Source organism: Centrocercus urophasianus, unplaced genomic scaffold (genome assembly GCF_019232065.1).
Source record: "Centrocercus urophasianus isolate 14NV4802_14NV808 unplaced genomic scaffold, USGS_Curo_1.0 seq_34, whole genome shotgun sequence".
Classification (NCBI taxonomy): domain Eukaryota; kingdom Metazoa; phylum Chordata; class Aves; order Galliformes; family Phasianidae; genus Centrocercus; species Centrocercus urophasianus.
In genome coordinates, this window is record NW_024884911.1 from 5094315 (window position 1) to 5121614 (window position 27300).

General features: G+C 41.9%; 1 protein-coding gene across 7 annotated transcripts; it reads right to left on the reverse strand.

The window, feature by feature from the left end:
* Nucleotides 1–55: 55 nt before the first annotated feature.
* On the reverse strand, nucleotides 56–27159 carry TSC1 (TSC complex subunit 1). Of its 7 annotated transcripts, none has more exons than XM_042830573.1 (23): nucleotides 27046–27159; nucleotides 20388–20450; nucleotides 19214–19387; nucleotides 18315–18418; nucleotides 17514–17666; nucleotides 16050–16194; nucleotides 14888–15042; nucleotides 14485–14558; nucleotides 12860–13038; nucleotides 12290–12399; nucleotides 11926–12049; nucleotides 11443–11555; nucleotides 11044–11116; nucleotides 9645–9743; nucleotides 8374–8944; nucleotides 7651–7694; nucleotides 7353–7519; nucleotides 6371–6553; nucleotides 5884–5994; nucleotides 5240–5362; nucleotides 4078–4265; nucleotides 3803–3961; nucleotides 56–3126 (listed from the first exon to the last, which is right to left on the reverse strand). In XM_042830573.1, the coding sequence occupies exons 3-23, from the start codon at nucleotides 19317–19319 to the stop codon at nucleotides 2631–2633; spliced, it is 3477 nt and encodes a 1158-aa protein (XP_042686507.1). In that variant the 5' UTR covers nucleotides 19320–19387; nucleotides 20388–20450; nucleotides 27046–27159; the 3' UTR covers nucleotides 56–2630. The 7 variants fall into 7 exon arrangements, with proteins under 7 accessions (XP_042686507.1, XP_042686509.1, XP_042686508.1 ...); XM_042830575.1 differs by lacking the exon at nucleotides 27046–27159 and adding an exon at nucleotides 26886–26969 and having other exon boundaries at nucleotides 7353–7504; XM_042830574.1 differs by lacking the exon at nucleotides 27046–27159 and adding an exon at nucleotides 26886–26969 and having other exon boundaries at nucleotides 4078–4262.
* Nucleotides 27160–27300: the final 141 nt, after the last annotated feature.

The following is a 27300-nucleotide window of genomic DNA, read 5'->3' on the forward strand; positions in this document are numbered from 1 at the left end:
TTCTGCCTCAGCACAGCTTGGTCCCAAACAGATCAGCTTGCAGGGAATTTAACACTTAGTAGTGCAAAACAATACATTTTATTTGTTCACAGTTAAACACAAGCAACTGCCTTGACATTTTAGAACATTCTAATAAGGACAGCAAAACCTCCTTTTGGTTTAAGTTCTCTTTAGCTTAGGATTGTACCATTTCCTCATGTTTCATATTTATGGCATTTAATGTGGATTGTTTAACATGCTTACAAAGAGCGAGGCAGGGAACAGATTAACTTGACAAAGACAGCAATTTTAGATTTAACTAAAAGCAGTCAGTTAGGAAAAAAAAAATATATCTGTTTCCACTTTACTGATGGGACCCCTTCAAACAAACTGCAAGTTAACTACATACAGCAGATCCATGATTTTTAGACTTTTACAAAAAAAAAAAATAAACTGCAAAATTTGTTCCTCCGTAATCGTTGTGGTCCATAAACAAACCGAAAGTGGTTTCTATCACTATCCTGGTGCTAAAGTCCTTTTTAAAAGAAGAAAAAAGCCACCTCAATGAGCTTGCATTACCACCAGGGCACGTTTGTCACCGACAACAAAAGCTGCCTCTCCTCTGGACGATGGAGGTCACCACACCAGCAGGGTGCTGCTCTGGGGCTCAGCACAGCAGGGTGCTCCAAGGAAGCCATGCAACACCTCCAGCTCCACCAGCCGAGCTGCCTGCAGGGCAATGTGCAAACTGCTCCACTCCCCATGCTGGGACCAGGTGGGATGAGAGGCAGGAAACCTCCAAACCTTACCAAAACATACGCTACCACGTTTGCTACCACTAAGTCTTAGAAAGCCTATAGACATGTCGACAAAACCAGTCTGTCACTTACAACCAACTCTCTATTTTCTATTCCATGCAGATTCAAGCTTTGACAAAACCACTTAAGTTCACCTTACTTTCAGAGTTAGGACTGACCAACCAAAAGGACACAGAGTAACGCAGACAGGCAGAAATGTATTTCAACCCGAGGTGTTACGGACAAAGCAGCAGGAAAAGCAGCGCCTGGCCCAAGTTATCAGACCGCCAGCTCCTCCAGCAGATTCCTCCTCAGGTTAGGATGGGAACTGATTTAATGTGGCCTTGATTTAATACTTGAGACGATTCTCGACCAGCAGCTGCCACCCACAGAAGGTCTGAGAAGAGGCCACGTGCCGTGCAGGTACCTGTGAAGCCCAGTATGGCCACGTACGCTTGGACTCAGACACACCTGCGGCTTGAAACAAGCACACTGCCTTCCGAACCACAGGCTCTGCTCTGTCACAAAGGAGACTGAGTCAGACCACTGACAAGCCCTGACCCTGCAATCCTCTTTCACTGAAGGCTTAAACATGATTAACACAGAAAAGCTTTCACCATCAGATTCTCAGTTTGATCGAGCAAGCTGCTTCTTCAGCCTCATCTTCTAAGGAAATGGGGATGAAGGGGATACATCTAGTGCCAAACTGACATTGCTGAGCTGAAAAGCGTGCTGCAGGTGGTACAGAGCAGCACTCCAAGGGAACTGTTCTCTGCAAGTCAAGCCCCAAAACAAACTCCCAGGTAGAAGCCAATTTCTTGACGTCAGAACACAGTGGTCTTGCTCAGATCAGGAACAAAAACCGTGAAGGAGTCCAGGCAGGATAAATACTTCCCTGATTAGAGAAAGAAATGCTCTTTGTGAGTAGAGAAAGAAATGCTCTTTGTGAGCTGCAAATCTTCATTCTAAATACATGTTCTGCATGCTCTCCTCATGTGACTAAGGCTTCCTTCTCCCTCTTCTCCCACCTAATTGCTTTCCCCTATGAACCAGTCTGAGGTCAGTACCAGTCTGTCAAACAAACACAATTCCAATGCAATCAGAAGCTAGTGTTTTAACAAGTCTTCACATATCGTCTCTGCATTACAAGCTCCAGTTCCTTGTTAAGCATCTGTTCAAACGAAACTTTCCAAGAAATGTTAAGGACAATATAAACAGTGATTATGAATTAGGATGAATGAATCATTTTGCAGAGGTACACCGTTCCTTAAACATTTAAGTACTCAATTGGAGTCCAACTTAAAGATCGGGCTCTGAGAAAGGTGGGGCAGCAGACAGGCAAAATAGAGACCCTTAGATGAACACACCAGAAATTCTAGCGTTGCTCCTTTCCGTGATGAAAACAATCAGAATCACCCAAACAGGCAGCACAATTAACTGCTCTAAATCGGAAGCTTGCAAGGAAATACAAAGCATTCATAGTAGACTCACAAACGTTAGTTTGGCCTCATATTGCACTCAAGTTCATAAACGCAGCCACTCACTGCGCACAGGGAGAAAGGGAAAAAAAATATCTGTAAATGCTAACAGTTGTCCCTTCAAATTAGTACACGCTGCTAAGGACTGAATTTGAGAAAGAAGCAAGAGTTAGGCTGGGCATTTCAACTGCAGACCCAAAAATCCACCTTGCATTCATTCAGCAGCCTTCTTGTGTTACTGGACATCAATCCTATTCCACTGCATGAGCTAGCTGCTCAGACCAAAGAAACATAAAAGCTTTTAGTTAAACTTGCATTCACGCCTCCTGTTCTATGCCAAGAACATGAAAATAACACTGATTGACTATCTTCCTTTTTAACTGTGGTCATGATGAGTTTCGTTGTAGTCCATGATATGAAGCTGTCCAACACTGCTTTCCTGGATCTTAGGTGAGAGGCTAAGGTTATCGGGGCTTGGAGGAGCCTTCGTCTCCATGCTTGGATCTTTACATAGTTCAGTCTTTAGAGTATCAGAAAGGCTGTTGATGGTTACACCGTGCTCATCACACTGGCTCTCACTCTTGTTGCGAAACAACTCTCGTGACTTCATGCCAAGGAAGCTCTTGGAGCTGGGGAGTGAGCCTACAGTCAGTGGGACGGTAGAGGAGGGCTCCCGCAACATGGAGGTCTCCCAGCGACTGCTGAATCTCTGGTTCTGTTTTTTTTCTGGGGTGGAGAGCTCACTGTTGCTACCACCTTTACTGCTACTGCTACCTCGAGTGCTGGGAGGTTTGGTTTCTCCATTTCTATCAATGGTCTCTTCACTGTATCCTGCCACAGTATCTGCACAACCTTCGTTACCACAATCCAGCCTGTTTTGGAACAAGAGAGGATACAGCATCAAGGAAATGGTAACTGTTACAATGGGAATGGAGGCGAGTTTCATTACTTCCTAATTCTAGAACTGCATGTATGCTTCAGCAGGCCTACACCAGGTTTCCTTCTGCAGTTTCGTAGTGAAGCAGAACTGACAGCGAGTAACCAGGAAGGGAATAACTTACAGTAATCCTAAAGCAAAATAGAACTGTATCCTGGATGGATCAGACAGGAAAATGGAGGTAGCTATGCACTGTGCCTGGGTTGCAGATCTTTCACCTACCCCAAGAACAAGTTTTTTGCTACAAATCTGCTTGCAGTGCAAAAAATGATCCTCATGCTGTATAAGACTGGTGTAGAACAAGTATCATCTGAGGGGAATCAATACCCAACTGTTTTACACTTATACAGCAACTTCTTCAGAACAGTGTAAATGGAGAAGTTTGGGCAAACTTTGAATAATGGCTCAACTATCTGAGAAGTATTTTATGAGCATTCCCAATTTTGCTAATGACTCCTAGTAATCCAGGAAGAATCCCCAAATTCAGTCTGTAAAAGGGGGAGTAACAGAAACACCTTGAAACAATACATCCAAGTGCTAGGAATTCCCCAGTTATACAAAACCCCTGGAGCTGGTTGTGAGTCCAGCACACTTTGCATCATCATCCTCACCTTTCTTCTGCTGCTTCAGCTGCTTCTGTTTTTTCATCTTCAAGTTTTTTCAGTGGGCTGTTCTCCAGTCGGCCAAACAGGTTCAAGATCTCCAGCTCAAATGCCTGGGTGATTCTTTTCTGGGCCCTGTATCTACTTTCTACTGCTTGCAACTGACCTCTGAACAGAAAGAGAAATCAAAACCTATCAGATCCAGTATCTCCAAATTCTCCCTCAAATATAACACTGCATCTGTCAATGCACTCACAATTTTTTTTTTTATTAGAAATCTCTACCTTGCTTTGATTTTGACATCCTCCAGATATTTCTTTTGCTCCAAGAACAGGTGGTCCTTTTTAGAAAGCTGAGATTCCAGTTCAGCTATCCGTTTCTGGGAAGCATCGAGCCTTTGGCTTTGCTGCTGAACACACAATTTTGCTTTCTCCAGTTCCTTTCGAAAAGCAGCATGCAACATTTCAACCTCCTCAAAGGAAAGGGCACAATGTTAAGTACAATTTGATCGTGTGTTATTTTTATTTAGACATGTTTCTGACACTATAAACAAGCACAACTTCAGCAGGATAAAAAGATGCATTTCTAGAAGTTGATATAGAAAGCCAGATAGCGAGAGGACGTGCACACAGTCACTGAGAAAGCAATCCCCCATCACTGGAATTTATCAGCACACTGCTGTTCTTTATTAAAAAAAATAAACTTTTTAGCAAAGCAAACTTGTCAGCTCTGCAGATTAGACAGCCTCAGTTTTAAAACAATCTTTTCAACATGGCCTTCAATAAAAACACAAAAAATAGTTTTGTTTTGGTTTTTTTTTTTTTTGGCTTATTCACCTTCTTCAATTACTTGCTGTCATACAGAAACTGTTCTACTGTTGGGCAAGCTGCTTGCTCCTAATTAGAAAAAGGCTTATTTGAAGTCAGGAAGTAAAACCACACGAACCACAGGTGTTTTAGTAAAGTTAACACTCCTATGAAGAAAGCAACTTAGGGGGAACAAGCAGCTGCTTGTTTTAGAACAGCATATCACACTAACTAGTTAAATCCCGTTTAAGATCCTCCTGCAAATGCCAATACTATTCCATGTGATACACTTCCACAAACATAAGAGCCCAGTGCTGCTTAATCTCCAACAGTCTGCTACCAATTACAGCAGGAGCACAGTAAGGTTTGGGACTTACAGCAGTGGTATGAAGAAATTAATAAGGATTCAGATGAAGTGGCTAAAACTGACTTCAAGTGTATGCTAACACACCATTCTTAGCTTTCAAGAACAGCGAGCAGAAGAGATTTCATAACCACACAGTGCATAAAAATATCTGAACAGAAGGCCAACAAAACATGCTAAGCTCTGAATCATTTCTTTTATTCTGACATCAAGCTATTTCAGCTTGATGATGACTGTGAGCCAAGTCTCCCCGGAAGGCACTGTCTGCAACTGTACCTTTGTAGTGTCTGTGTGCTTGTGCTGCAGCTGCTCCAGGTACAACTCATTGACCTCTCCAAGAACCAGAAGCTGTCTGTTCAAGAACTCCATCTGCTGTTGCACTGATTCACTGTTGGAAAGCTTTTTAAAGAGAAATTGAACAGAATTAAACACTGGATTTAACTTTTCAGCAGGAGTCACAGTTGACCAGCACTGCTCACAAGCTATTTTTATTAAAAAAGGCAAAGGACATAGGTGCTACAGAAATGAATTTTCATAAAGGCAGTGACAATTCATACAGGCTCTCACCACACTGGCATTGTTTCCTTCAATCTTGTTTCCACTTTGATGAAAAGCCCATTTAACTTCAGCAAGATCTCTCTAATGCTCAGATTTAGCAGGGCTTTAATACAAGTTTATGCTGCTCACTCTGTGAGTTCCTACTGCATGAAGAGCAGCCAAAATGAGAAGTTTCAAGAGCCTTTAACTGTTTAGAATTTCATCACCACGATATGCTTCTGTTGTTTTTGTGCAATGAGTATCAGATTCTATGGATCTAGGCTTTCAGAACAAGAAAGAAAAAGCACTCAACTGCAATCATCAAAAGTGAAAGAAAAAAAAAAGACAGACAAAGGGACCCTGCAATCTGTGACTTCTCTTACCTTTTGAGAAACTTGGCTAAGCAGCAGTTCTGTGTGACAGACTTTGTTGTTAGCCTTTTTCAATTCTAATCTCAGATCTGCAATCATGGTCCTGCAGTCTTCCAGCTTGGTCTGTTCAAACAAAAAGAACTCGCTCAGGGTTCTGAAACTTCAGCAAGGAGCAGCAGTGCCACATGGCTGGAAGGCCAGAACCACCAAGGCTGTGAGTCAAGTTATGTAGAGCACTTGTGAAAGTCCCAAAACAGAAGCCAAGAAACTGCATTTTCCTATTCCTAAATAGAAGACAGAATAAAACAGAGCTACGAATGGACAAAGACTGTTTAGCCAGGCATTTCCAACTAAGCTTTGTCTTATTCTGAATTAGGACAATACATCCAAAGACGATAATAAATTTCTCTTAGGTATTTCATGCTCTGTCATTGGGAAGGTTATTTTTAAAACCACAGTGAGGAGATAACGCAATACTGCTCAGTGTTCTGCTTCATACCTGCAATTCCTGGCTCTGGTTGTAGAATTCCTCACGGTCATGTTGCAGCTGTCTGATCTGGCTGTGAAGCTGAGCCACTATACTTTCATGCTCCTCCTGAAACTGGTGGTACCTGGCCTGTTCTTTCTGCAGACTCAGTTTCAAGGCCTGGATTTCTCTTTCCTGTAATTTCAGCTGATCTTTCTGTTGAGAACCCCATGCAAAGCATTAGACAAGACATTTGATTTATTAGTTAGAACATCTATTCAGTGCCACTAGCTAAGTAAAGCAATAACATCAGTTAACAGCATGCAGGCTGAACACTTCTCCATACATGGAACATTCTGCGTAATGTATGGTTTTGTGGGGTTTCCTCAACTTAAAGAGAGACTGAATGGTGCTAGAGGGGACTGGCTGGTAACTCAAAGTTGCATCCAAAGGCACAGTGAGCAATAGGATGTTCCTCCCCGCCACGCTCTTGACAGGACTTAGACTTCAGAGCTGAAGCCACACTTTATTTTCCAAAACGAATATGGAAAGCTCTTTTTCACTCTCAAATTATTTACTGAAAAGTGAAATTGTAAATGGAAATAACTACAATAAAGAGGTACAGAATTAAACATTCTTCAGTGCACTTACAACTTGGAATTTCATCACAGTAAATAACTCAAAGAACGTCCGAGTTTTCCAACCGTTTTTATTTTTCCCCTCTTTAATTGAGGAGCACCAAGTAACCACTGCACTAACGGCGAAGCCTTTAACAAAGGAAACTGCTTGCAGAGGTAAAGCACGCAGTCACCCACTGATTCAGCCACTTACAGTCAACAGCAATAATCACAGCACACACAACTCATTCACGTGCCATTCCACAAACACCGACTTGAGTACGGTGAGCTACTGGGCTTCTGCAACTCAGTGGTGCTGAGAGGTGCTGCCCAAGCCAATTAGCTCCTGTTCTAGGAGCAGTGATTTAGAGCACTGCTAGATTTGTACCCCTCCTCACCATGGCAGCGTTGTGCTCCTCCAGTGCTGTGGCTTTAATCACTTTTCTCAAGAGGCGCCGGTTCCGGAGGGCGTGCTGTTGTCTTTTGAAGCGTTCGTACAGCAGCTGGTTGTGCAGCAACAGCAATTGGTTACGCAGGGTGTGAATCTCATCTGAAGGGGGAGAACCTGGGTTGGAGTTACAAGACAGAGATGAACACACACACACACCCACACACACCCAAGACAGTAGCAGGTCATTGTTTAAACAAGTCTAATAATAGAGGAACAGATTGCCAAAACATAAGAAACATCATCACCTCCAAAGTGAGTCCAGTCAGCAGATTTGCTTGGCAGAGACAATCTGAAAAATGAAAACGCAGCATTAACCGGTAAGTTTAAATATGCAAACGTTAAGCAAATCACTTTAAAATGGAATCCCCACCTCAAACGAGCTTACAGCTTAATAATTAAGCACGATGATGATCAATTTATATGGGGAGAATAAAGAGGAGTTGTGCAAGAAGCAGGTTGCAAGGGCAGATGGTGAAAGAGGTCGTATTATTTCTTGGAACTCAGCAAGAATAATTCTCTCAGGCATAAAAAACAGCATAAGGACAAAGTGGAGTACAGAGTAACGAGATGAAAAGAAGGAATGCAGCAGATGCATCTAGCCCTTAAATCTGATTCTTCAGTTCTTAGTGTCGTTCTATTAGAAAGAAGAAAGTATGCACAACAGTGGTCTTTCAGACACCCAGCTGCTCTGCTTCTTCATCCCAAACTCTGTTACTGAAGGTATATAGAGCTCTAACAGACCTCCCTACCACACCTTTCTCCCCCCACTTTTCATAAAATATTAAACTAGTTGTTACTATAAAGATTGCTGGGTAGAGAATCTAACTCAGTTAACAGTAACACTTCACAGAATATGCTTTCATTCAGGTTTCCTAGCACAGGTGCTTTCCAGACAGAGGTATTAAAATAAAGCCAATACAAAAAAGTTGCATGAGAAAGTTTGTAGAGTATGACTTTCAGTCACCTACTTGTTCAGTTCCTTAGTGTGTGCATCTGCCCCTTGCTGTATCAGCCTATCCAGTACTTCCACGGGAGAAGTAGAGGACATCCAGTCTTTATCCTGGGTTCCCTTGGCTTTCTTTAGCAGCTCCTCAGTCTTCTTGCCAACAAAGAGGTAGGCAGTCTTTGGTAACGCAACCTCAAAAAGGTGCTCATACAGGGGAGGCTGTCCACTCCCAAACACTGCTCTTCCTTGTGCTGATGCTTTGCAAGGGCTGGGAGTGAGAATACTCGTCTCCCCAGAGGTTCCTTCCCTGTTACCAGCAGGGCTTTCACCAGAGCCTCTGCAGGGTTTGTCTATGGGAGTAAACGTTTGTTTGGGTGTCTCCAGCACACTCTCAGGCCCAGGCTTGTCCAGAGAAGATATTAAAGGCTCAGAGGTCAGACTGTGTCCCTGAACACTAGAGACTACTGAGTGGGTCTTCTTCTGAGAACCTGACAGATTTTCATTCGTGTGGTAAAATGGAGAGTCAAAACCTCCTCTAGGCACCATGTGTTCAGCATCAGTTGTGATCTCAGAGATCTCTTTAGATATTGCATCTGAAAAGGATTGGAGGAGGGAGCAGAGTTATTTGCCAGCTCAGCTTAGTATACTTTGTTTCTGTACAGTGTACTTATTGCTGTTCCAGTGCTGTATCCTAACCAGTTCTCAAAGCATCCCTAGGCATCCATTTACCTCATCCATGCTTGGACTTCTCAATAACCAGGGAAAAAATCCTGCGAGGTGTCCTAATATAAAATTAGACCAGACCATGATTCAGGTCCAGATGTGAAATTCAGAACCAGACCATGCTTCAGAACTGAAAAGCGCAAGCTAACTCACGGTTTTGAGGTAGAAGAGTGATTTGCTTCTGTTTTAAATAGCTCTAGTTCTTAAATCCTAGAATTAAAATGGGCAACACAAAAACGTGCCTTAAACAAAAAACCCCAATAATTTGCTTCGAAGGCAACACAGATTTACAGCAGCTAAAACACCTTCTAGAGAGCTTGTTTTTTACATCAAAATCATACTCACTTCAGTAACCTTCTGAAGATGAACTTTGCAAGTTTTACTGTTTTCACTGTTTATAAACAACAGCTGTATTTGAAAAGAAGTGCATGAACCATATGAAATCTACTGTAGAGAGCATGGTGAACAATACTGATACAGGGCAAGATGCTTCAGAACAAGCTGTGAATCTTACATTTCTATTAAATATACTTCCTTGGCTAAGATATATGTAAGGATGACAGAAGTTACCTTCTTCTCTGTCTTTTTCAGCACTATCTTCAAAAGACAAACCGCCTAAAAACTCTGGAAGATCACTTAAGGTTACTGAACTTTTACTACCAGATGTGTCTGAAAAAAAAATAAAAGAGAAAAGTTAGTTGTACAGATTGCACAGATGTCTTGTCTAGTCTTAACAGAGCAAAAAACAGGAGCCTCTTACTGCTGTAAGGACCTTAGATTAAATGCATCCCCTTCTCAAGGAAGCATCTCTTCTTGTGGAAACCAGTTCAGAGACGAGTCACATTTCTCCTGATCCAGGAATTTCATTTGGTAAACTTAACACCTGTTACTGCAGGTGGCCTCCTCTACCAAGAAGGATTCAACTGAACCCATTATGTTAAGTTAGAAAAGCAGCCAAAACCTAGTGTGACTATTACACCTCCACGTTAGCTTTAAACTCCCTCTTGGCTTCAGTCCTTGCTACTCAGAAACACAGTACTTACTTCCTGAGAAGGAGGTAAAGTAAACTGATTTATTACACTTCTGACCAAAACTCTGAGACAGCTGCCAGGAATACACACCAACTGTGCAGGACAGAAACCTCACACTCACAGCTCAGTCACAGATTATGAACCAAGCGAAGAATCTAGCACAGTCTTCACTTGTAGTTCATGAAGTTCAGATTCCAGGGTTGCTGTTACAACATCACCAGGAAAATGAGCTTAAATTTCAATACCATCTCCACCCTGGGGACAGTACAGAAGCACAGTATAGAAGCCTCAAACACAGAGTCAAAATCCCTTTTTATAGCTGTCAGAGATGTAGATGATAGAGAACGGAAAAGGAAATCTAAATTTACCTATTAGAAGCTGAGTTCCTCAACCATCCACTGTTGCTTTCAACATTCCACAGGACTTTTAAAAAAAAGGTTCAAGTACAGCACTACAATTGTAGATAGCAAACAAAATTTTTCCAAAAGCCTTTAAAAAGAAGCATCTATCCTTAAGTCTGGATCAAATTGTAAGGCTGCACACAACATAAAAGTTATTCAAGTAAAAGCTTCGAATTTGTTGCTTCTAAAAAAAAAAAAAAAAAATCACCCTCAAACCATCAGCTTTTTTTAATCCTTTTCCAGGTTTCAGTGCTGATATTCATATTTAGATGTGTGTAAGAATGCAAGAGGGCTAGTTAAAAAAAAATATCTGCAACCTATTTCTGAAGGTGAACAGTTAAAATTGAATCAAAAGCATCACAGGAAGGTTTTAGGCTGAACCACAGGTTAAGGCAGGATCCTGGAACTATGAAGAATTCAGAGGAGAGAAAAAGAGAAAAACCTGTGGAAAAGTGTTTGGCAGTTGGAATGTGGCAACAAAACCAAGGTTTGTCTAACACAGGTTATGGAAAATGGGGAGAGGAAACTGGAGTTTACCCAATGATTTATCGCTGCTTATGACATTTTGCTGTCGGTACAGTGAAGGCCTCCCAGAATCTGGTTTGTCCTCCTGTTAGAAAAGAAACACAAGAAAGGCATACAGATTTCTTGCATCAGTATCTGTGGGAAGCAAATCTCTTGAGTAGTTTCATAGAAATGAAATTCCTGCAGGTAGATACCTTGAATAGCAAAGCAACACAACAGTTCTGTGTAAAATGATTACACAAAAATGTGTAATTGGAAACGGCAAAAGTTTTCTAACCTTAGAAATTGGGATTTCGCAATAAAATATAACATTAAATATGTTATTCTGATTTTCTTTCTCATTCATGGTCATTGCATGTATCATCAGTCAATGACAAATTGTATTCATTTGGCAGAAGAATTTTGTTGTACCTTTTTAGGAGGTGTGGCAGCAGCTGAAGGAAGTGAGACATGCACAAAGTCATCTGAAGTGCAGGGTGGAGGAGATGTGGCTGGTGTCCCCAAAGGTGTTCCCTTCCCCACTGCTGAAAAGTGGGAGCAAAACTTTTCTCAGTAAGGTTCCCATTTCCACATTCCAGCTGAACATTGTATGTGAAGAATTGTGTGTTTAAACAGTATCTCAACCACTTCTTAGATCTCTCTCAACTATTTAGCAAGATAAAAGTGCAGAGTTTCCAGTGGACCTATTTCAGACCTGGGCACTCAATTCACTGGAATTTATTTCCTCTCTCAGTATTTGCACTAGTACTACTCTGGATGACCTGGTACTCTGTTCACAGAATTAATGGCTCAAGCCTCTCAAATAGCAAAGTGCTGCAGTTCCAATTTATGAAGCAGACAGCAAAATTTATAGTGAGAGTTTCTATTTTAGTAATACAAAAACACAGCATGTACCAGATGTGCCAAAAGCTTTGCTGTAAGGTTGCGATGCTGACTGGGATGACTCTGATGGGACAATTCCAGGGGAGGTTGGTGGAGTGGTCATACCACAAACTGCAGAAGGACTCCAGATGGTAACCTATGCAAAAGTAATACACAATAAACACAGATCAGCAAAGCTCATAACAGGAACACGTGTACTGCGAGACATCCATATCCAGGTTCTGACATTGCAAACAAGATGGGAATGAAATCTGAAACGTATGCAAAGCTCTGACCAGTTCACAGCACTTCTCAAAATCATGATTTTTTTTAAGACTGTCACAAGAAGGTACACACAAGGCACTGAACACACACTGCATGTGATCCTCTGCTTTACCTGCTGTGGCTCAGTTGACAGCTTTATTGACTGCGGGCTCAGAATCTGAGGTAGCTGCCCTGGCAGTTGTGATAGTGTTAGTCGAGGAGTGGAATATGGGGTAGATGTCCCTGAAAATTTAAAAAGATAAATAAAGTATCCTACATACCAAATACAAAACAATTATTCTTATGGTTAATATTGAAATGTTTTATTTAAAAGCCTTTAAGTCCATTAAATATATACAGTCATAGCTAGCAAACAAGAAAATTCTATTCCAAACCAAGAAAATATGTTTTGAATGTATTACATACTACAGCTTTTGTTTGGTTTGGTTGTTTTGAGGGCTCAGGCAGAAGTAGGCAAAGGTAACTTTGTCAAAGTTCTGTACGTCTGCATGACCACACATGCATGCATATATAAATCAACATCCATGCATATAACATCATATACATATGTTAAATGAAAGTTTGTTTTCCAGTGCTTAAGAATTGGACTTCAAGTGAGATAAATCAATTAAGGTGCCCTTTTGCTATAGGGGCCATTTTCTTCCTGGAAATGGGTATTCATTAGACATCAGGCAGATCTTACCATAGCTGCTCTGTGTGTCAATGTAATGGCTGGCACTGGGGTCAGTTTGATGATGTTTTAAGTTTGTACAGGATTTCCGAGACGCAGAGTAATAGCCATCTTCATATGAGGCTTCTGCAGGGTCCAGGGAGATTTTGGCACATTCTATCACAACATCATGAGTTTCTAGTCTTTTCCACCTGCAGACAGTTTTTGGATCCAAAAGAGTAAGTTAGTCAATTATTGCTACGAACAAAGGTTCCTGGAGATTTCAGGAATTGGCTTGTAGGATGGCTCATTTGATCCAAACTGCCTTGTATGCTCCCAAATGCAAAACAAGGCACCGTACAGAAATTGTAACCAGATGACTTGTGAAAAAGGGGTCTCAGATAGGAGACAAACAGCTTTGATATAGAGATCCATAAGGTCTGCCATGGAGCATTCTGGAAAGGAGGAATAGCATATGAAGATTCGGTTGATCCTGAGCTTCGGCAGCTGTAGAAATCAGCTCATTTAGACTCAGATGTTGGTTGCCAAAATTTAGAAATGCCAGCAGACAGGGAACCATATTATTTAAGCAACTGCCACCTGCAATGCCAGTTTCAGGTCTGTGTTTTGGCTCCTAAGTTTTGGGAACATCCTTTATTATTACTACCACCTTCGCTTGGAAATCTTTTCTCACTAAATTTAGCAGCCATATCAGATCTGCCCAATATTTCAAGGGATGGAAGTTCACTGTAAAGAAGAGAAAGCACAGAAGGCTGTCTATTAGGCTGTCTATGAAAGGCTGAGTTACTTTTCAATATAAAGACACGTGAAAGATACCAAATCAGAAGGCTTCAAATTGTAGTTTTGTGCCAACTGAATTCCTCAGTGGTGCCACCCTCTTTCCATCCCCCTCCTCCCTGTCTGAGAGAAGCCTGCAAAACTGAGCACTGTGATATTCAATAGGTTCCCATTTAGCAGTGTTTTCCTAGTGGCTCTGAAAAGCAGGGCAAGAGCACTACTGTGCAGCAACAAGAGTCAATTTCTCCTCTTCATTGGCTGGGCCTGTGGAGACAAGAGAAAAGCAGCAAGTGGTGCTGCTGCAGGCAAATGAGCCTATTTCTAAAGAAAACTAATACAGCTGATGTTAAGACATACCTGTTAAAAGAACTGATCTGTTAATGGAACCAATGTCTAGGTACCAAAACAAAGACACACCAAAGCCATTTCAAATGGGCAAATCCCACCAAGTACTACAACAGACCAAAAAATGTCAACCCAAAACTTACACCAATGTTTCCTTCCTATTACAAGGGATTTTTTTCTTAGAACTTTGAGAATGTTTGACTATAAAGCCATAAAATTAAGACAAAGTCAGCAGTTGGGTAAGAGACAGATTCTATCCCAAAATCAAAATGAATACAGAGCCCCAACATCGCTGTTAACGGCCCTTCATGACAAAAGGCTGCTTATTCATCCAGCTGTCAGCCTGGATGAAGAAATTTTACATTTACCTGGTGGACTTAGGAAAAATGGATGGCAAAACACCACTGGCACACACTGTTGTCAAGAGAAAAGGTTTTGCTGTAAGCCTTCTGAAATAAGTCAAGTACAAACTGCTAGTTTGCAGTCTTTCCTAGTAGCAGAGAGAATATATGTACCTTCGTGGGTCCAGTTCATGGTCCTTAGATCCAGTCACTAATTCTGGATGAATTCGCACATGTTCCATCATTGGCTGAATGAGCAAGAGCAAAAAAGTACAGACTTCAATTAAAACATTTTTTTCTGCTTGCACTAAACTACACAAAGCTGAGGGCTAACTCCTGATCACAAAAATCAATGGGATTTTTGCATTTAACAGATGTTCAAAGCTGACACAGATTGCCAGATTCAAGAGATGATCTTGTTCCCAAATGAGCTTTCATCCCTGTAGTACCCTGTCTTCATACATTTTTGTTGAGTAGCACTCAGTTAAATAAAACAGTGTACTAACGTAGCACATAACTGCCTTTGAACAGCTATGAATTCCTTGTCTCAGATAACAGAGCTGAACTGCATTTTTACCTTGACTACCTCTTCAAAGGTCCCCAAGTTTTCCTTCATACTGTAGTGAGAACGCAGAAAGGAGACAAAATTGCAAGGATACATTCCATAAAGCCGATGAAAGAGAGCATAAACACTGGCATGAAGGTGGACAAGATAAATCTCTGCCACGTGACCTGGAAAAAGTAGTTAGATTTTATTTTTTTTCAGTACATTGGAGTAAAGAACAACACCTCAAGAAGGCAAGCAAAGTGCTTTTAAATTTGAAATGCTAACTGGAAAGTCTTCACAGTAATGAACATTCCCTAGCAAAGCTGTGAAGCCTTCGGAGTGAACAAGCAAATACTCACTCATCCAATCACAGCTAACACAAGAAATAGATATAGACTATTCAGAATTAAAGGATGCTGGTTGGAATTTGTCCCTTCTATCCAAATGTAAAGGTCAAAACCACTCTAGATAGTAAGACAGCTTGCAAGATTGACCAAATGATTAAAAAAAGACAAGGTACGCTTCACTTCCAAAGTAAAAACTGAAAGGTTGTCTCTACACAAAGCATTCTGACTCGACTCTTACCAGCCATCTTTCCTCCTATAAATTCCAATCTTAACTGCCAGTGTCAAATGGCCCTCTGAGCAGTGCCTCTGTGTGCTTAACCCAGCCTCTGTCCACACAGCCCTAAGACATCCATGTGTAACTACACTGTTACATCTCAGATAACTCAGGATTTCTGCAAAACTGATGTTGTAACTAAGCTGTCTAGGTTTGATGACATTTCAGTACTATTGATAGTTGTAATTAAAATAAACTCACGCACGTTGTTTTGCTCTCCTACCATCCATACCTCAGAATCTCAAATTCCTAAATATCTGCCTCAAATATTAGCAGTTTTCCCTTCTCTATTAATTAACATAAACCCCTGCTTTTTCACTGCCATCAATGTAGCCTTTCTAGCCAATGACACTTCACATAATAGCAGCATCACACTAAAGAATCTAAGACCTCTAATTTTTGAGTACAGACGTACAACCCGATGCTGTCAAAGAACAGCATACCTTGTGAGCTGCAACATTTTCTGCATTTAAATAACCTGAAACCATTAGGAATCTCACAAAAGAAAGGGTGTAAGAATCTCAAGGATACTGCTACATTGCAACTGCATGCAACCAAACTGAAATCTCACCTGGATTCTGCAAGCACCAGGCTGAGAGACGCCCAAAGATACCAAAGAAATCATGGAGGTACTGTTTGCCAGACTGAGGAATCATTGGCAACATGGTTATTAGCACTAGGACACCTGTGGTGAGTACTACTACATCTGTGTCAGTCTGCAAGAAGGGAAAAAACTTGCATTAGTTGACTAGAGGTTGTTTTTTCCAAGGGTGAAGTGAATGCTGGAATCATCATCATGGAAAATGTCCTCTAGATTGAAACAATCTCTCCAAAACATTCCATAACTTAATGGACCAAGGTTACTGTTTCTTTCATCCATAATAAATTTAAGAAATATTGTAAGTTCTTGTTCTTAACCTGTCACTTGCCCACTGCTTTTCTGTTGAAAACACCTTCACTTAAGAATGGAACATCACCACAATTCCATCAATTAGGTAAGGAAAAAAAATAAATCACTGGTATGTGAAGCATCTTATGTACTGCCTGTCTTTCTTCCCCAGAGCCAAGCACAATGCACTTCAGCATCTAAGAAATGGCAAACCTGACCATAGCATTCAAGGATGTTGGCCAACTACCAACACAAAGGTCAGATGATATTCTACCAAATGTGAATTCCTGCAAACAAGTTACCTGTGACAGTGCCCAGTAAGTTTGCAGGATAAATGATTCAAGTGATAAATTATTATATAAATTGTGTCTTTTAAATCTTCACTGAATCAAAAGCTAGCTTCTCACAGTTTCAGAGTCTTCCAATGTTCAACAACAACAACAAAAAAACAAAACAGCACTGTTGAAACACTGAGACCCGAGGGTGGTAATGCTGTATGGCATACAAGCATAAACAATGCCTGGTTGATGACTCCAGTTGGTAAATATTTCAGAAAGCAGCAACTCAACTGTCAGAACTCTATGGCTTACACTGAGAAAAAGGGCTGTGGGAGTAAAAACCTTTAACTTGATACAATAAAGAACCAAATTTTAAAGCATGACCAGGACACACTCAAACTCTTTCCCTGTGCAGCACCTACTTGCTCCCCCAGTTCAATGCATGTTTTCCTTTGCAGTTGCTCTGCTGCTGTTTGGCTCATCTATGCTGTGGAGAGTGGAATGCAGTGCCTTAGAGGTATGCATTTCAGAATGCACTAGTGGGAAGTTATTGCATTTCTTACTAAGATCACATTCAAGGTATCTGCCAGCTTTGCCAATAGCTCTCAATCTCTGGCACAGTTAAAAATAATACCAAAAGAAGAGTTTTGGTGAACTTTTCTAACACGAAGCTCTGCAGTGCCTTCTTTAAAGAGAAGACTGTCAGTAACAACAGGGTCAGCACAGAATATTCAGTTGAAATTTTTAAACTCTATATTTTAATCAGCATCTCTTCTCACAGCTTAACTAAATGACATCAAAGCAGAAAAATACCTTGCATTGCAAGTATGCACGTTTACCTCAAGTGTACAAGTGCGACAGCTCTTACCTTGAGACATTTAAGCAATGAGAGCAGGAGAGGTGCTTGAGAAAGCTTATGTTTCCACGATGGTTGTCTTCTTATCACATGTCCCAGCAGCGAGAGTGTGGGTAAACGAGTAGCAGCTTTGCCCATATATTCATTAATTTTGTCCAGAAGGTGCTGATGGAAGATTTGCAGAGTGGCAGAAAAAGGGAAGTTTTGTGTTTGTTTGTTTTTTAAATGCTGAACTGATATATGTTCTTCTTCACCAATCTACATTCAACAGTTTGCTATTGTCAGTTATGGAAACTAAGGTGAGTTTACACATACACAGGATCTAACAACAGATCCAAACATTAAAATGACATAATGATACATACACATATAAAATGATACTATATAATTTGGTCAAAATGATACTATATAATTTGCTCAGCCATAATAAAACATTTCCAGTGTCCTCCACTCAATCTATTTAAGAACATTTACTTGCTCTCGAAACACCCATTTTTTTTTAGGTTGAGGAATCCAGCATTGAATAAGCTGCAGCAGCACTTCCAAGAGACAACATTACTCCTCAAGGCTTTAAATTTCAGAACAGCCTGGCCAGTTTAAACAACCCCAGGAATGGAGTCTTCTGAAGGCTTCAAAAAAAAAAAAAAAAACCCACAAAAAACACTGCAGTGCTCTTACTACAGAGATACTGTATCTCTACAAGAAGACAATTACATATCATAATGTAAAAGCTGAATTCTAGCAGACATTATTTCAAGGTTTCTTTAATTATGAGGCTAACATTTGTCATATTTTTTTACTTTTATTTTTTACCTTGTCGTGAGGCTCCTGCAATGTGGACAGTATATGCAGTGCTTGCTGAGAATTGGTTTCCAAGTAATAGTCCACCAGGCTGTTCACAAGCATAGGTCCACGGTCTTAACAAGAAAAAAGACAACATACGTTTCAATACACTAGAAATGCAGCATTTGTTACAGGAATGTTGCTCAACTTTATAACAACTGTTGCACAATTTCTGACACAAACTAGGACTTAACTGTTACCAGACCTTTAAGAGAAGATCTCAGCTACAATTGATGGAGCAACTGCTTTCGGCTCTGTAGGAAATGAACTTGCAAGCTCTTTTGTTTGTTTTAATAGCAATGACTGTGACACTGTCTGACCTTAAAAACCTGGAGGTAGCTGAACTGCAGGAGTATTCCACCCAGTAGGAGAAGAGTTCAGGAGCAATTCTATCTTCACTCCCTTTACTAGAAGGACATTAACAGTGCTCTCACGCCCTGAAAAGGCTCCATCAACATAAGGGATGCTTTAGCAACAGAGAGTGTTCTCTTCAGGGTTGGGTTTTTTTGCTTCCAGTGAGTGGAATTCCACCAGTTCCCATAACGTACATAACACCTAATTCTTTTTACATACAATCCACAAAGAAAGTTTCATGAGTTTGCATCTTGAAGTTATGCCCCAGGAAACTCCAGTCATTTCATAACAGCATTTTAACAATTATGTAACAAACCTTTGGAGAGGCATGCTATTAAGCAAAACAGACCAAAGAGGAGACTTGAGCCTTACAGCCATTTAAATTTCAAATACTGAGAGTTTCTTTCAAGTCATATTCACAAAACAATGTATTTGATAGAAAAAAAGAAAAAAAACACCACTATTCTACATTTACTCGTGCCTAAGCAGAATTCTACCACCATAAGGATACGTACCACAGATGAGATTATCTTTGAATGCAGCTGTTATGTCTTCCAGAACACCCAGAATTGGAGAATCCAGCATTGAGAGGAGCTCACCAACATTCCCTTGCTGAGCCATGATGCATGTACTAACATGAATGTGGAGGTTAAAATGTCAAGGAGTTCCTCATTTGTGCCTCTACCAGACTAGGAGAGAAGAGATGAATGAGCTTTCCTTTTTCCCTTCCTGTCCTACATCTCTCACCACTTCCTTTTCTCTTTTCTGCAGTATTGGCCATTTAACAGCTTCACACTGAAACGATTGCTAGAGTTCACACACCTGCAACAAAAGCTCTGAGAGAAGAGTTTGGGGTTGTTTTTGTTTTTAATGTTTGTTTCCTTTTAAGATATTCATGTCTTTTATGGAAGCCTTTGGCTAGTGTACACTATGACTGTCACAATATTCTGTTAATTTAAAAAAAATACTCCCTGAAACCACTCATTTTCTTAACAGCAATTCCTCTTCAACCAACCACTTTGCACAGTGGTCTACATTCTGGAAGAAATCCACAGCTCAAGATCCTTCACCACTAGATGAGAATTTCTCTGCCCTCAGCCTTCCATTATTGCATACTAACAGATCTGTGCTTTAATATTTGCAATGTGGCCAAGTTGCAGCTGTTCAAAAACTCAGGGTTACTACAGCTGCTGTTGCCTGGCCATCCATGCATACTAAATTACAAGCTTTGCAGAACAACACATTTCAATTTCACATGTATGATTTGTGCATTCTATATTAAAAACTCCACAGCACACAAGCTGTACAGATTATTACAAACAACACTGTGTAGATTAAATGACTCAGGTCATCTCTGCAGTACTGAGCAAGAGTAAATGTAAAACATCTCAGTCTTTTTAGGGGCTTCCTCCCAAGGAGCACTGAGGGAAAGGTGTAGTTACCACACCTACCTATTACAATACACCAAATTTTCCTTCATCCATAAGATTCCTATGCTGAACTCTTCCAAATGACAGAAGGAATTTGGCTTCAAATCACACTGAATTTTGTTAGTAAGGTTTTCTTTTTTCTTTACCAGCCAGCATGCATTTTTCATTTCCTCTATGGAAGGCAGGACTGACATGCACCAGGCTTACATACAAGAATTTTATTGTATTTTTTTTTTAACTGGAATTGTGTATACTGTACCTGTTCTGTGGATGCCTTGAGCTTCTGTCTGCAATGCTGTCAACCACACAGCTTTCATGATCACTAAATAAAGAAAAAAAAACATGACAAGGTTAACAAAGTTTAAAGTTTATCTCTTCCTTATCAAACCAGGTAAATTTAGAACAGCAGAGCTCAGTATGTCCTGTACTGGAGTAAGGAGGACTTGTGCCTGTAAGAGGTCAGCCCTTAGTTTTGGAAAACACCACCAAGTATTGCAATTATGCCTCTTCTGGAATTGTCCATAAGTTATGCTGCACAATGGCCTCAAACCAGATGGCTTTCACAAGATCACAGCTTTCTACAGTGAATCTTAAGCTGCTGCAAAAAGAGTTTTATTTTATAGGTAAAAACTTACCAAAAAAAAAGTCTTCTCTTACCTAGAAAACTTTGAACCCAGCAAAATTTCTATAATATTAAAGTCCTCGGTCTCTAGCTAAAACACTGTTACACATTAGCCAAGGACTATGTATCCACGTTCTATTTTGGAAATAATGTTATCATTAGTTCTGTAGGTATTACTTTCTCTAGAGCTCACATCTGACAGTTAGTGGATTGCAGGAGTTAACCTGTTCACCAGTAATCTTCGTCATTTGCAACATATCACTCCCTATACGCACAACTGCCCAAGGTCACTTTTATTGGGGCCACAAGCCATCAGCTTACTTAATTTGGCACTGACTGCAATTTCAAAGGTGATAATATAGCACCACGCTCACAACAGGCATTTCTATAGCAACAAACTTTCTTAAAATGCTTCAGCAATCACGGTTCCAGAACACAGAATCACCCTCGATTCTCAACGATCACAGACAGATCAGCAGCCCAAAGAAAAGCAGCTACCTGACAATTCCCAGGACATTTCATGGCCCGTGTTGGCACGACCTTAAAAACCGTGCACTCAGAAACCAGCTGGTACTGTGAGAAGAACCTCAACTGAAGAGAATAGAAGAGAAAGTTGGGGGTGGAGGGGAAAGTGCTGCATTTCACTCGAATACATAAGAGCTCAGAATGCTTTCCAAAAAGATGAGGGGCAGAACTTGTTCTTGCATTGGGTTTATTTGCTTTGACTCTACGTTTTACAGACTTCCAAGCTTCAAGTTCTTCCTCAAAGAGCTTTGCTGGTCAGAGAGAAGCAATGCTCAAAGTGGGAAATCATCCACTGAAAAAGTTTAAAGTCATTCCTCTACACAACCTAAGCAGTCAATCTTCTGCTTCACTGTTCATTTTCAGGAGCCAAGCGTTTCGTCAGTTTCTAGTAATCACTGAAACATTCCATTTAGTAAATTACAGTTATATTGAGATACCCAGAACTCACACAGTCCCAGAGATAGTTTACTACAAGTCACCAACTCCATTACATCCGAGAACATTATCTTTGAGATCACCCAAGGCCTGCTAACGTACATCCCTCATTCCCCATCAGGATTCAGCCTCAGCTTTGGTTAAGCAAGGGATTCATGGGCTTCCTAAGCAACATGAACTAATTGTTTAAAGTCTTGTTAACAAGAGATGGATGACCACACCCCCAAAGCTGCAAGCAAAACCTGTTTTGAGAGTTGAAGTGGCATAAATAGCAGTCTGCTTTTTTCTTATTTCTTTTTTCTTTACCCCATCATGACCTTGTCAATGGTATTTTCTTTGCTCCCCACACCCACCATTGCCTAAGCACCTTTTACATACAGAACTGAACTCACCACCCAAAATGCTTTTATTTCTGATTTTCCTCTAGCAATACCACATTGTGCTGGAGCAGATTGTCACGACACCAGTAAAAAGGTCAACAGCAGATCTTCCCAAGCCTGGTATTGCCAGAGGAGAGCTACAGCACGGTGGCATCAAGAACCACCTATGCCACAGCAGTGGCTGGGTTTTGGTGGCCAGGTTCAGCACTACCCTTGCAGTCAGATGGGAAGAACTCTGGCTGAAGTGTTCAGTAGGTACAAGGATTTCAACCTTTATGCTGTTGGCACATAGAAACACTACAGTCAGACCAAAGCAAGGTGGACAATGCAAGCTTAATCCATGATAACTACATGCAGAGGTAACTAATAACTTCCCAAGCCCCCGAAACTAATTAAAACAGATGGCTCAAGTAACCATGTGCCAAGAAATCCAGCACAGTCAAAATGAATTTGCCTTACATTCAGTTGTGCACTGAAAGCACTCTCCATGAACTGGAGCCATGCTCCAGAAGCCAGCATTCAAAATATGAAAAGAACCCCAAAGCCAGGTTTAACAGTGGGATGGTATTAGAGGGGAAAGTTGACCAGCTGAATAAAAACCAGTACGAAGTTGTCACCCCACTGCACACAATTAGTCCTTTAAAAAAACCAAACTTTTAAAAAGCAAATCTGTTTGATGCAACATTTCCTTTGAAGACCTTTGTGAGGACGAGATTCGAAATCCTAAGAGCGCACAACGCACAGCAGAAATGAACAAACCAGGGAAACCCACAACAGCATCACCACTATGTCATGCTTTAAAGGCAGAAAAACAAGCGCTGTTCCCAGGAGCTGTGGTGATTTCTGACTAATCCCACAGTAACCTGGGATGTGATTTTCCAATCTTTAGATAAGGATCTCAAGACAGACCAGGCTGGGGAACGTCCAGTACCTTGGAACAAAACAAGATCATCCACTGAAAGCCACAGCAGTTTGCACCTGGGATTGGTATGGCATCTGTGGTGACCAGATCTCCCTTAGATCTTTGTGCTATCACATCATGGTCGTGCCTTGCTTCTCAGACACACAGCATAAAGACAAGTCTCTACTTCTTCCATCACTAGCTGCTGCAATCATTCCCCCACAAGAAGGATTTCCACATCCACACAGCAATCCTCAGGACAGCACTGAAACAATGCAACTTCTCCATGCAGTTTGAGGCTCTTCACTACCATTAGGTTTATGTAAAACATCCAATGTGCTCAATAATTAAGATCGAAAAAATTCTGCTTCGTTACCTTTTAACATTTCTTCTCATCAGAAGATACAAACACCAAGAACAAGATAGTTATTCTTATACTCAGCACCTTCCATAAAGACAAATTTAACTGAAGTGTGGTCTTTAAGTACCAGCACCACTTCAGAGCCAGCTTAAGAGGGAAAACAAAGAAGCCGAGAAATAACGAACCAAATTAAAAAGTTCTGAGTGGTTAATTTAACCACAACACAATACAGCTGAGCTGCAAACACGACAAAAGGGAAAGACTACACAAATGTTCATTGGAAAAGGCTACGGAGAGAAGGAGAAAAAGTATTTCAAAAGAGTACGACTTCTGGAAGTATTTCTGTCAAGAGATGTTCTTCTGTTCGGTGTATTTTTATCTCCAGCCAAGGGAAAAGGCAGCTGGTAGTGCCAGTTATGCCTCTGTGAGGGGTGGGGAGGAGGGGGACGCACTCAACATACACACCTGCTCCTCCTGTAACGTCCTTAGCGTTGGCTACAGTGAAGCAGTTCAGAAGCACTTAGTGCTGGGGCCATGTCAGCATTTCATCCCTTTTCATTAAATACAGTTTGAGACATATATAAGGAAATGGTTATTTGCCCCCAACCAAAAGCACGTAGATGTTAACAACGTAAGAGCACTGCTAATAGCCACAAAATGAAACTGAAGGCTTACATTCTTCTGTCTGATTCTCACTGCAGGCAAAGCAGGCCACGAATGAGGACAGAAGTATTGCACAGGGGTTGTTATTTCTGAAGAACAGCTCAGACTGATAAGAACAGAGCCCCTTACGTTCCAAGCTTTCAGATGTTCTATGGTCAAACAGGATACGCCTCACTCCAACGTGAAACACAATCCTGGCTTTGGTTTCCTAGAAATAACTGATTTTAGAATTTCTTCACAAGCAAAAAAATGAAAACTGAGAGTAGGAATAAAAAGCAGTGGTGGCAACAGGGCAGTAAGCAGCTCATAGCGTCCTTTTTTGCCCCCTGAAAATATTAACCCTGAACACTTTGAACATCAGTTTGAATGGATCATTACAACAGGCAATACAGTAAATATTCATTTATAAGAATGCAGGTGTCTGGCTTCTCCTAATAGTCTACATTTTTTCTGGTTATTTTAAGATCTAACACGAGAACCCACTCTTAAACTCAGTAATTATTTTATAAGGTGTAATTCAATATTACATTCACATTCACGTACTTCGTTACAGGTGCTTAAACGAAGCATGGAGACCCACGAAGACCAGCACCTCCACATAAAGAGAGAATCACATTCAGCATCTTTAAAGATTCTTTTGAAACTGTGCTGTGCCAATATACTACACTAATTGCTACCCATCAAACTTCTGACAGAGAGAAAATTGTTTAAAATCAATTCATGCTGAAAAAAAAAAGCCCAAACATGGCAGAGATGACACATAACCCTTTGGCAGCAGCCATGTTAACAAGCCAGTTACCAACCTGACAAGGAGTGATTTCAGCTCCTTACATATAACCATATCTACTAACAACAAACAAATATAAACAAGCACTGCTTCTCTATGCCAATTTAATCAACAGCACATGAGGAAAGTAAGTTTAGATACAGAATCTTTCTAGAACTACGCACAGAGAGCTCTAGTTCTCACAGCAACACAAGTGAGACTCCTGAACCACTGCTGCAGGTTTGTCTGCCCTTAACAGAACCCCTTAAGCATATCCCAGGGGTTACAGTGCAATCCAATAGGCCTTGAAACCACTGCAAACCAGCTGCTGCGCTGTCATCTTAATCACCCCAAAATCAAAGCAGGCACTGCACAGAGCCATTACCAAATGATGCTAAACTTCTCAGTTAAAAACAATGAACAATACCCAGGAAAGTGAAATGGGGATACACTGATTCCAAAATTCTGCTCTGTGTCTTAATATGATACCCAAAGAGGTGCTTATGATCACTAAGTATTATTGTCTTCATCACGTTTTTTTGAATTATGTGAAAACACTGCAGCTGCACATCAGACCAAGCTCTAACAGTCTCTCCAAAAAAGCCACTCATCTGCCTACAATGTGCTATAAAATCTGGTATCTCTTCCTCACTTCTGCCACTAAAAAGTTCACTGACCATTTATTTGCCTTGCTTACCGTGGAAAATACCTTTTCCAGAGACACACGTGTGTGTGTGTGTGTGTGTGTGTGTGTGTGTATGTGCTGCATGTTATTTGGCTCTTACAGAACCGTGGCCTGTGGTAACCACACCACCAGGTCATTTCAGACTCAACAAGAAGGTGTCTGACAGCCAACAGAATATCAGGGATCACTACAGGTCAGCAGCTCAGCTCTACGTGGAGCCAAGACAACATTCACTGGTTTGATCAGAACATCTGCCATAGCACAGCACATCTCATGTGAGAACCCTTCAGTAGCACTGTTTTCTGTTAGTCACCCTAAAGTAACTTCTCAAGTAACAGAGTCAGGTAGCTGAGATTGAAAAACAAAGATAAAGGCATTTAATTAAAGCTTATCTCATGACACATTAGACGCTCTGACTACATTTTCATCTGAGTAATCCACGTCACTCCACAAAAACACAACTTAGCCAAAGGCTGATGAGGCTGTTAACTGAAAAACAGAACAAAAAGAGATGTTTTTGTTGCCGTTTGAGTAAAGGACATAAAATCCTTGATTTCAAACTCAAATGTAGCTCATTCTGATAAGCAGATCTGGCACCTTGCTGCTGCTTAGCAAACTTCAGAAAGCTGCACTCCCAGTGCTCACAATAACTGCTGCATGCTCAGGCAGTTCCAGTCCTTCAGTTGCCAGCTCCCTGTGGCTCACACAGAGCACTGAGGACCTTCCCCACCTGATGGCATCACTTCAGCACTGCTCCAAGCGATGGTTTCTAACAACTCGCTGCAGAGGAAAGGTCGGGATGGGACCGAAGAACAAAAAGCTCCTGCACTTCTAGAAACAGCTCTACAGACGCGGCCCGATCCCCACGCCAGGTCATTTCTGAGGGGTTTGAATCACGCACCGCTCTGAGGCACGTCTTTCTCCCAAACGGCTCATTAGGGGAAAAAAAAATAAAGAGAGAGAAAGAGGAGCACTGACTGAACAGCCAGCACGATGACAGAGCGCCTTCACAAAGCGAGAACTGCGGAGCTGCAGCTTCCCAAGTTCTCCGTGACAACGGGAAGCCGGACGTTTTTGTGCTCCAACAAACAACTCTCCGAACGAGGGGAGCCGCCCCCGCCCAGGCAGCCCCTCAGGGCCGGGGGGCAGCCGCACAGCGCCGCCCGGCGCTGGGAGCGGAGCCGTGGCGGTACTCAGAGAGCGACCCCGCGGGGTGAGGAGGAAGGAGGAGGAAGGGGGAGGAAGGCAAAGGAAGGCGCGCCGCCCCCCAGCCCCGCTCCGCGCACCGCCGCCCCCCAGCCCCCTCCCTTTCTCCCACTGCCTCGTTCTCAGCGCTCTCCCCGTTCTCGCCTCACGGTGTCCCCCGCTCCCTGCCGCTCCTTTCTCCCCCAGCGGGGCGGCAGCAGGCCCGGCACTCACCTCGCCCTCTTCTCCCCTCAGCTGTTTACCGCTCAGGGTTCCCCTGGCCCACAGGGCGCCGCCATCTTGGCCCAGCCTCCCCCTTCCCCCTCCCATTCACGAGCCGCCTCTCTCCTGGAATCCATCCGCCACAGAAAGTAATCCCGCACAGCTTTCCTACCGCCCTTCCTTCGGCGCCGCACCGGTCCCACGCCGCCCCTCTCCGACTGCTTTCCCTCATGAACCCTTCTTCCTCTGAGGGAGCCGGAGGGGCCGGACAGATGGCCGCACCCACCCGGTCTCTCACGGCGGAAGAATCCGGACTAGGGCGCCCTGCGGCCGCGGAGAGGTCGCGTGATTCTGGGGGCGGAGCCGCGGGCGGCGGTCACGTGAGGGGGCGGGGCGGGGTGCGGCCGGTAAACAAGGCCCGGCTCTG

Bases quoted from the DNA above. Each gene is read 5' to 3' on its own strand.
- TSC1 (XM_042830573.1), bottom strand. From the start codon at position 19,319: ATGGCTCAGCAAGGGAATGTTGGTGAGCTCCTCTCAATGCTGGATTCT. The intron at 11,117-11,442 runs GTACAACAAAAT...CTTTTCTAACAG, and splicing joins CTGCCACACCTCCTAAAAAG to GAGGACAAACCAGATTCTGG. The intron at 9,744-11,043 runs GTAAACTCCAGT...TTTTTTTTTCAG, and splicing joins AAGCAGCGATAAATCATTGG to ACACATCTGGTAGTAAAAGT.